Source organism: Globicephala melas, chromosome 19, assembly GCF_963455315.2.
Source record: "Globicephala melas chromosome 19, mGloMel1.2, whole genome shotgun sequence".
Classification (NCBI taxonomy): domain Eukaryota; kingdom Metazoa; phylum Chordata; class Mammalia; order Artiodactyla; family Delphinidae; genus Globicephala; species Globicephala melas.
The window spans coordinates 49,340,756-49,350,798 of NC_083332.1; the positions used below are offsets into that span (position 1 = coordinate 49,340,756).

Sequence of the window (10,043 nt, forward strand, 5' to 3'; positions counted from 1 at the left end):
TCAGGAGAGCCAGAACCTGTTCTGCTGCCTGTACCGCTCCTGGTGCCACAACCCAGTCACCACGGTGTCCCTCTGCTTCCTCACCCAGAACTACCGGCACGCCTACGACCTCATCCAGAAGTTGTATCCTTCACTCACTGTTCTTCCAGTCCAGCCTCTGGGGGTGGGGGGGGGGGGGTGGGGGGCGGAGCGGGTGCTCCCTTCCCACCCACGTGGTGGCCCAATTGCCATCCTTCTGCCCTGACCCTACGCTCCGCCTCCAGGCCTTAGGCCATCAGGACCCGTGAGGGCACAGTGAGGGGTGGATTCCAGTAAACAGGGTCATCTAGGGCCTCGTAGAGGGGAGCTAGCCCTGGAGAAGCTTTGTGAGCTGGGGATCAGGGATGGGTGCTTACCTAGGTAAGGGTGTCCCGAGAAAGAGGCAGGGTGCCCTCTGCGCGGTGCTGGGGCAGGGTGGGGAGAGAAGGCCCGGGAGCAGGGGGGCTGCCGGGCTGCAGCAGGCCGGTAGGTGAGGAGCTCAGGACCTTTGGGGCCCACAGAGCCAGGGCCCAGCAGAGGACAGGACAGGGAGAAGCAGGCTGGAGGGGAGGCCTCAGGGAGACGGAGCGCCGCTCAGGGCCTGCCTCAGAGAAAGGTATCCATGGTCGGCTTTTTGTTTGAAACACCGTGAAGCAAACCAGCTTCCTCTGTGAACGTCTGGTGTGTGACCCGGATTGGACGGACATTTAGGATGCAAAATTGGTCTCCTTCCCTGATGGGCCAGGAGTTGGGGGGTAAGGAGAGAGGGGCCCTGAGGTGCCTCCACTGAGAGCCCGCTGTGGCCTCGCCTGGCTCCCTCAGGGTGCCCGCTCGCCTTCAGACTACGATTTGCTCCTCTCCGCCACTGGTGTGACCCAAGGACTGCAGGTCCCAGGCTTGCAGCAGCCCTGACCTTGGCCCTGCTGACAGGCATCCACTCAGGCAGGAACAGGGGCCTTTCCTGCCCAGCCCTCCCCCATAGGCTGCAGGGCGGTGATGAGCGCCTTTCAGGGCCTGCAGGACACAGAGGAGAGAGCGGCGGAGCAGAGCCGGAGTGCTGCGCAGGGGGACAGCTGTGAGGGACAGAGAGGCAGGGGGACAATAGGCTGCTGTCCTTTGTGTCCTGATCCTGCTCAGGTGGAAACATGCTCTGTGCCTGCAAGCCAGGGCCCAGTGGGAGGTGTGCTCTGTGCCGATGGGTCGAGCCCCTAGGGCCCAGCTCCCCGGCTGCCCCCGCCCCCAGAGAGGCAGGCTGCCCTGGCCAGTGGTTCCACTTCCCTTGACCACCCACCCAGCGGGGACCTGGAGGTCACTGTGGATTTCCTCACGGAGGTAGACAAGCTGGTGCAGCTGATCGAGTGCCCCATCTTCACATGTGAGCAGGCCTGGAGGGAGGTGGGAGGGAGAGCAGCTCTTGGCTACCACTGGGGAGGGAGCGAAAACAGTCACCCCAGGGATGCTTCTAGAATGTCAAGAAACGTAAGGATGGGGATGACAGGGCTGAGGAGGTACACAGGGCTGGGACATGCGCATCAGAGCGTGGGTCCTGCCCGTGCGCCTTAAGGCAGGGCTCGACACAGGCCAGCGCTGAGGGCAGAACCCACCTGAAGAATAGTGTCACCTCTGCGGGGGGAACTGGAGCAGTGCCGTGGGGGGCAGGTGGAGCAGCCGTCCCAGAGCTGTCCCCGGCCACCCCTCCAAGCACACTGCCCTCCGCTGTGGCTCTTGGAAGCTGGGGGCACCCTGGGCCCACCCGCAGGTTGCTCCCTTGTGCCCAGGATCCACGCCCTCGTCCCTCTGCAAAGCATAGCTGGCGTTTGCCAGGAGCTGCCTGATTGTAACACCCGGGCTGAATGTGCAAAGTGGCAGCTGGCTGGGGTGAGCGCAGCTCCTGGCGCCTCGACACATACAGTGCCCGCTCCCCAAGGCAGGCAAGCCTCTGAATGACGCTCGTGTGCTTACGGCCTGGTAGCGAAGCCGGGAGGCATCCCTGCCGGTGGCCACCCTCCTGCCGGGCTGGTCACCCAGCCTGCTGTGGTGGCGCCCCGATCTGCCCAGGCCAAGCCCGTCGGCCTTCACCCTGGAGCCCAAAGGCAAACCCAGGGGCCGAGGGGCCCCCTCCCATCCAAACAGAAGACAGCTTCTCCAAACAGCCAGCCATCACAGTAACACATGCCCAGGGGACCCAAGAGCAGGAGGGAGACCCTGTTCCCAGGGCAGTGCATCGAAGCCTGTCCCAAATGGCCCCCTGGCCTGACATTTCACTTCCCCAAAGGCCTCCCAGGGCAGCCTGGCACACACTCGCCTGGGGGCAGGTCCAGCCTGACCCTAGAGAAGCCGTGAACACCTCTCCAGGCCCAGGGCTTTGGTGGGGTGACCACAGCAGACGTCCCCTGGTCCTGCCCAGCACCCATTCCAACCCTAGGTTGCCTAGACCCCCCTGGTAGCTGGCTTGGCCCCGTAGCCCAGCTTACCCAAGGCCCAGGACTAGATTCAAAACAGGTCCCCGCCTCTTCTGGAGTCGCTGGGCCTGGGCAGGACTGCCACCTGGGGTGAGGAGAGGGGCTGCTGTGAGAGGCCCCTGCTTCCTGGCTCACCCTGGCCCCAAGGCCCCCGTCCAGCTGCTGGGGTGACACGGTCTCTCCAGAGGTTTGTGGTTTGTCCTCCACCAAGGACGCCTGAGACTGGGCCTCGGAGAAGGTAGAAACGAGTGATGCTCCTGGAAGGGCTCAGAGGAGAGCCACGTGGGCCTGTTTATCTGGGACGGATGCTGGGCAAGACCCGGGTGCGTCTCCCCGCCGTCTGGTGGGGGAGGCAGGGCTGGTGTCTGACATGGATTTCCAAAAGCATCCACCAGACACTCAGGGGCTTGATGGGTGTTTGGTCGCACACCAAAGCGTTTTCCATCCTGCCCTCCCTTAAAGCTGCCCTAATCCAGTCTTTCTCTCCAGCTCACCCTATTTATAGCTCTCTCGTGCTGGCACGTGCAGAGCAGACCCGGGAATCTGTTACGCTACAGGCCCCAAGCCCCCTCATCGCCAGGGAGGCAGTGAGTGCTGGGGGAGGGGACCAGGCCTGGCAGCAGGTTGGGGGTCGCCAGGCTCAGGTGACTGTTGGGAAGATCAGACGGAAGGCAGGTGGGCAGGTCAGAAGAGGCAGGGGGATCATGGGGACGGCTAAGACGCTGCAGGAGGAGAGGCAGGCATGTCTGGCTGAGAGGAGCCCCGGCCACCAGGCTGGCCCTTTCCTGGCCAGGCTGAGGTGCCACCCAGAGCAGTGCCTGACCCCTGCCCTCTGCCCTCCCGCAGATCTGCGCCTGCAGCTGCTGGATGTGAAGAACAACCCGTACCTGATCAAGGCCCTGTACGGCCTGCTCATGCTGCTGCCCCAGAGCAGCGCCTTCCAGCTGCTCTCCCACCGGCTCCAGTGCGTGCCCAACCCCGAGCTGCTGCAGACGGGGTAAGTGCCCAGCTCGTGGGGGCGGGGCTCTGTCAGCGAGCAGGGCCAGGGCTGGCCGGGCTGGCAGGGCCTGGCGAGCGGGAAGTTTTAAAGGGGCTACCAGGGCCCGCCCTCAGCTCGGCATCACACCTCCTGTCACTGCGGACACTGTCCACCCTTCAGCCACTTGCCCGTGGGTTTCCATATCAGAGCACCGGGCTGGGAGATTCTGGGAGCGTCTATGCGGTGGTAGGTAGTTGGAATACCTTCTCCCAGCAGTCAGGGTGGAGTGAAATCAAAAAACCTGAGAGCATGCTGGCGTGACCCAAACAGAGGCCCCTGGAGAGAAAGTCCAGAGGGGAGGAATTCGTGCCCCAGCTCAGCCACTGCGTCCCAGGTGGTACGTGGGCAAGAGAGCTACATAGGGTCCCTCCCGGGCCTCAGACAGCCCTCCCTTCCCATCTGTAGCAGAGGCTCAACGCTTGGCCACTGAGTGACCCTGGCACTGCTAGGACCCTCCCAATCTCCTCCTGACTGGAGTGGGAGGCAAGGGTGCCCCCGTGGCTACCCCGCTTGCGACCTGTCCGCGGGAAGCACGGGTCCCAGGAGCTCTGCCGTGGAGAGGCCCAGCACGGCAGCTTCTGGGGAGGAGGGCTGCAGCCCCTCGGGGGCATCCAGGCTCCCACCCTGAACCCACTGCTGGCCCGGTCCCCAGAGCCTGTTGGGTCATGTCTATATTTGGTAACCCTTGGAGGCTTTGCCTCATCCACAGGCATTTGGCATCAGAGATGGAAAATTTCACTTGTCGGGTCACCATGGAAACAAGCAGAGCCACTGAGAAGATTTACGCTGAATGGAGCGCACCCAGCTTGCATCAGATGCCCTGTGTGTCTAGAATTCCCTCCCAAGCTGTTAGACCCCCTCGGCAGGCCTGGCGCCTCGCCCCCCGCCAAAGGTCTCGAGCCTTTGCCCTTGCAATGGATGCAGGCAGCCTTGAGATGGGCCTGCCCGGCACTCTGGGCCCCTGACCCGAGCCCCTGTGCCCTCCGTCTCCCAGGGTCTAGGCCACCACCACCCCTCCCACCTGACCTGGTCTCTCCAGGGGCTGGGCGTGGGGCCCCTAATGGGCTGTCGGCCTCAGGCCGCTGGAGGGGCTGGGAGCCCCCAGCAGGTGTGGCCTCCAGGCCAAGGCCCAGCTCCTGCCCACCCTGCCCCTTTCCCCAGACGGCAGCGCTCAGGGGTGGAGGGCTGGTCCTTGTCCCAGCTGCTCCTGGTGCCACCGGATAATCCTCAGGGGAAGGCACTCAGCGCACTGAGTGTCCCAGGGAAGCGGGAGCAGCTGCAGAGTTAGGTGTGCATTTTATTCCCTTGGCCGGAGCACCTCTATCTCCTGGGAGTCGGAAAGGCCCTGACGCCACACCTCGCTTTGCTGCCTTGGCCTCTGCTGGCCTTTGCAGTGCCCAAAGGGTGTTAGGGTCACCCTGGCAGCCACTTAGGAGGGAAGGTACAGCTGAAATTGAGAAGGAGGCAGGAACGGCTGCTTCCCTGTGACCTCTGGGCCAGGCCACAGCCCCTGTGCTGCTGAGGGCCAGTCCCTTCTCAGAGCTCTGCCTGCTGCATCTCCTCATATAGGAACATCCTATGGAAAAGGAGGGCAGGCTCAGAGTAGTTGGACTCCTCCCTGCGCTCCCTAAGCCAGAACAGAGCAAGTCTGCAGAGGAAAGCTGGGGGAAATGAGGCTTTCCCCCAGATCTCCCATGGTCAGAGTCAGGAAGTCTTGAGCCAAAGGGCTGAGGCCTCTGGGTCAGTGGATGGTTCACAGGCCTGGACTGGATCTGGTCCGAGCTCTGCTGCGGATTTGCTCTGTGACCTCAGGCAAGCCCCATGCCCTCTCTGGGCCCTTGGTTTCTTCATCAGTAAGTGAGCATTTGGACTGAATGGATCCTTGAGGTTCCGCTCAGTCTTCAAGGCTTTGGGTTCCCAGCCTTTCTTTGCAAGGACCTAGGAAGAGCTGTCATAGAAAAAGGCAGCAGAGCCTTGGGCAAGGAAGGGGCCTCAGGAACAGCTGGGGGCAGGGTCAGGTTGCAGGATTGGGCACAGAGGGACAGCTCCCGCCCTGGAGAGGGGGCTGAGGACAGTCTCAGCCCCGGGAGAGGCGGGCAGCTGGAAGACAGCGTCAGGTTGCCTGACAGGCCCGTGTGCCGGGAACAGCTGGGGGAGTCTCTGCTCCTTGCCCATCCCCCCCCTTCTGTGCACTCAGGGTGCCGGCAGGACTAGGGAACCCTGGCCCCCCGCTCGGGCTTCTGGGCCACTCCCCAGGGACCATCTCCTCAGTGAGGCAAGAGGGAGCCTCTGAAGGAGAGGCTGGTGACAGGTGCGTGGGCGCGGTGGCAGGAGAGAGGGCTGGCTTTGGGTTCTGGAACCCCAGCTCTGTGCTGCTGGCTGGGTGTCCCCTAGCCACTCACTGCCTGAGGGTTGCTGTAAACACACAGAGAACATGAAGGCCTGAGCAGCGGCCGTGCCCACTGTGACTAGCAGGGAGAGGCCCAGCCTCAATGCTCAGTGGAGTCCCCGTACCCATGGACATACCCCTCCCTGCTACCAAGACTTGAGGCCAGGAAGGGTCTGCCCCAAAGGGACGCTGAGTCTTGGGGGGGAAGGACTTCTTGCCTCCGTTAGGGCCCAGAGAGCAAGGTGCAGCCCAGTCCTCCCGACGCCTACCCTCATGTGGCCACATCTGTGCACATCACCCTGGATTTGCCATCCATGCTGGCATCTCCCTGGAAACCCCTAATCTCAGTTTCCCTCCTCTGGATCTAATGCAGAGAGTGTTGCGGAGAGGAGCATACAGATCCGTGGGTGCCCAGCCTCAGACAGCACATTTCAGGATCATCTCTGGGCTGGGGTAGCATCTGGCCACCCTCTGGCGTTAGGGCTCCAAGCTGCAGGGTGTCCTTCAGCATCCTCAGGAGCGGGAGTTGCTCTCTTGGGGCAGTAGCACCCGGGCCACAGGTTACTAGGACAGGGATGGCCCTTCCCCATTCCCAGGGGAGTTGAAAGCAGCCAGAGACCAGAATGCTGCCCGCAGTCTGGCCCCCTAGAGCGAGCCCCACCCAGCTCGTTTTGATCTTTGTTGAATTTGCCTGAGTCCCAGCTCCAGAGGCAGAGCCTGAGGCCCAAGAAAGAAGCAGCCACGGCCACAGTCCAAGGTGTTGTCAGGTGGTGTGTCTTTAGCAGGAAGGGACCAGGCTGAGTAGGGGTACAGGGGCCCACTTCCAGGCTCCAGATGGCATCCCAACCATGGGAAGAGTTCCCAATGCCCCTGGTCCTGGTGGCTGGTCAGAGATGGCTTTCAGGCTCTGACCATTGGTGGGCTGCGCCTTACCAGGAGCCAGGCTCGTTGGTGAGGGTTCCATTTGGGTGAAGCACCGTTGTGATTCACCCAAATGGAATGAGCTGCTGGGCCCCGCCTGGCCTTACCTCAATGGGACAGAGTTGTAGCCACAGTGGGCACCCATCGGGTACCTAGGCTGGGGCTGGGCATCAGGCCAAGTTCTTCATGTCCAGTATGGAGGAATCCTCACCCATGGGGGGGCTCCTGTGGCAGTACCCCCTTACAGAGGAGGATACTGAGTTACCTGCCCAAGGTCAAGTGTCTAGGGGGTGGTCGTGTTACAGTTGGGTCCAGGTCTGTCGAGCTCCTGTGCTCAGCTGCTACCTGGACCTCTCCTGCCATATTGGGGTCTTTTCATGAACTCAAAGGGCCCAAGGATTCTCTGCTTAGCTGATCAGCCCACAGCCTTCATGAGATCCCTTACCAGGGCCACCAGGCCTCAGGGCCTGGAAGCAGATCCTTCCCAGCCCACAAAGATCTGCTTCCAGTGAGGCCAGAATGAGGGAGAAACAGAGTCTTTTCTTGGGACTCTCTGCTGGGGTGATGATTAGGAATGGGACAGGGGCCCAAGTGGATCTAGTCCCCCGGGGCAAGCTCAACCCTGGGCTTGAAGGGGGCAGCAGGGCGAATGCATTGCCCAACTATAGGGAGCATCAGGCCCGTGGCAGTTGTGCAGTGCACAAGCTGTGACGCGGTACAGAGCAACTGCGGAGAGTGCTAGCAAGAGGAGTTCCCGGAGGCATCACCTGCCCAGTGGGGAGACCAGCTCTCCTTCCGCAGGGATAGAGAGTGACTGCAGGCCTCTGGGCCCCAACGTTCAAAAACAGATGTCCTGCCAAGTTGAGGGCCAGTAGACTTCAGCCACCCCTGTGGTCCCCGGCCCTAGCCCTGCCCTAAAGAAAGGGCCAGGCTGCCTCCTCCCCCTTCTCCCTGGACCTTGTTCCAGGCCCCAGCTGGCTTCCTGGCTGGCTCCTAGCCCTGGCTTTCACCCCAAAGGGAGCCACTCATAAACAGGAAATGCTTCCCGATGTGATGCCTGCTCTGGGCACCGTTGCCAGCCCACAGGCTGAAGGCCCTATCCAAGCAGCAGTGTTGACTGGTCCCACCAGCTGTGGGGGAGGGGATGCTCATAGGGCTCCCTGCTCTTTGGGGCTGACTGCTGGGGACCTACACCTGGACTCCCCGCGGTCGAGCTCCCCCAGCCTGTGGCCCTGCTGTGGCTGATGCTTCCCCGCTCCAGCAGCCGCATCATGTGCTGAGACACTGACGCTGAGCCCTTCTGCTCCCTTTCCCCAGAGACGGTGTGAAGGCAGCCCCCAAGTCACAGAAAGCAGACTCCCCGAGCATCGACTACGCCGAGCTGCTGCAGCACTTTGAAAGGGTCCAGAAGAAGCACCTGGAAGTGAGGCACCAGCGGAGTGGGCGTGGGGATCACCTGGACCGGAGGGTTGTCCTCTGATAGGCCTGGCCTGGGGAAGGGCCCAAGGAGTGGTCCCATGGAGCACTTGGGGTCTTCAGGCCCCCTCCCCAAAGAGCCCGAGGACCTGCCTCAGGGGCAGGGCTGGGCCTGGCCACCAGCGCAGGGCAGGGTAGGGGACTGGAAGCTCTGTCCACCCAAGCTCCTCTCACAGGCCCTCCAGCGCAGTCAGCTGCACTCTGGCATTCAGACAGAGCTGGCTTCCTGCCAGGGTGAGGCCGCAGCCTCAGACGCCCCCATTTTCTGGAATCGGGTTCTTTCTAATGCCCTCTTGTAAAAGAGCTTGACCTCCCCAGCGCACCAGAGCTCTGGCCTCCTGTGGATGTGTGTGTACATATGTGTATACACATCTGTGCACATAGGGACCAGCACAGAGGTCCATATGAATGGCGCACCCTCTGTCCCAATAAAGAAACGCAACCCGTGCCTGGCCTGCTCCTTCCCACCGATGCCTGCCCCCGCCTGATGCTGCAGTTGCCCCAGGACCTTGCTGCCTGTCCTAGAGATTTGTTCTCATGGTGGTCCCAGGAGTGCTGGCTCTGCCAGGAGAGGCTGGTTGCTCTCTGCACACTCACCTGACTGGGGTGTGGGCCTTGGGCCCAGCCCTTACCTCTATAGAACCAGCCCCTTCTTCCTGGAGAGCACAAAGCACTGGCCTGGCCCCCTGAACCCTGCCTTCTCAGGCACCTAATCTGACTTTTCCATCCTGACAACCCCCCGCCCGGGGGGCATGGGACATGTCCCCATTAGACAGATGAACTGAGCCTCAGGAGTTTCTGAATGAAGGGGCACACTGCAGAATGTTCCAGGTCACTGGGGATGGAGGGGAAGGCCCAGACCAGTGCAGGGAGTTGGGCGGGGCAGGGGGTGGGCTTCCCACATCCCCACCCCTTGATTTGGCTAAATGAGCCTTAGCTCACCAAACCTATAAGCCAGAGTCCACCTGACCCCAGGCTTTGGGAAGCCTCGGATCTCCCAAGTGGCTCTTGTGGGCCCCTGGAATAGAAGAGAAGGATCTTGTGCAGGCTTTTCCTCAGAGCCCCAGCATAGGGCCGGGAGGGTGGGTTTCCCTGCCTGGAGTCTCCAGAACAGGATGACAGACTGAACTCACCATGGCCAACGTACACACACATGCATCCTCATACGTGGGTACCCTGGCATAAGAGACGGGACAGTGGCCCACCTCTGTTCTGCTGGTCCCACATGGCCCCAACCCGAGGAAAGAGGTTGCTTGAGGACCAGTACACCACCACCCCCAAAGGTCCGGCCTGGGGCACCCCATGCAGGTGGCATCAGCACTGGCACTGCTTGGAAAAGGAGCCACAGAACTTCTGGAGGAGGGTCCAAACCCTTCTGTGCCGGGGATAAAACGTTCCAAGGCGGGTGGCCTCCAGGGCACCGTGCGCCCCTGCTGAGGGTGGTGTAGCCGTCCCACGGGATGCGCCCCGAGGACCCCAGCCTGCCCCCCTCTTCTTAAAGCGCGGGAACACCCACCCCCCGACACACACACACACACACACACACACACACACACCGACACATACACACGCACCCCGACATACACACACACACACCGGCCAGAGACCAAAAGCTGGAGGGGGTGGTGGTGTTGGGCACCTTCCCGGAGCGGGCACCCAACCACTGGTCCCACTCCCGCGGGCAAGCCGGGCAGCCCCGCCCCAGCGCCGCCCCCGAACCGCGCCTGCCGGGCCCTCT

General features: G+C 62.2%; 1 protein-coding gene across 1 annotated transcript in view; it reads left to right on the forward strand.

The window, feature by feature from the left end:
- Window positions 1-9,798, forward strand: part of VAC14 (VAC14 component of PIKFYVE complex) — a 98,766-nt gene extending 88,968 nt beyond the window's left edge. The window contains exons 16-19 of the mRNA XM_030863391.3: window positions 5-123; window positions 1,314-1,393; window positions 3,327-3,477; window positions 8,147-9,798. Of these exons, the coding sequence (XP_030719251.1) occupies window positions 5-123; window positions 1,314-1,393; window positions 3,327-3,477; window positions 8,147-8,309 (513 nt within the window). The 3' untranslated portion in view covers window positions 8,310-9,798. The remainder of the gene's footprint in view (window positions 1-4; window positions 124-1,313; window positions 1,394-3,326; window positions 3,478-8,146) is intronic.
- Window positions 9,799-10,043: the final 245 nt, after the last annotated feature.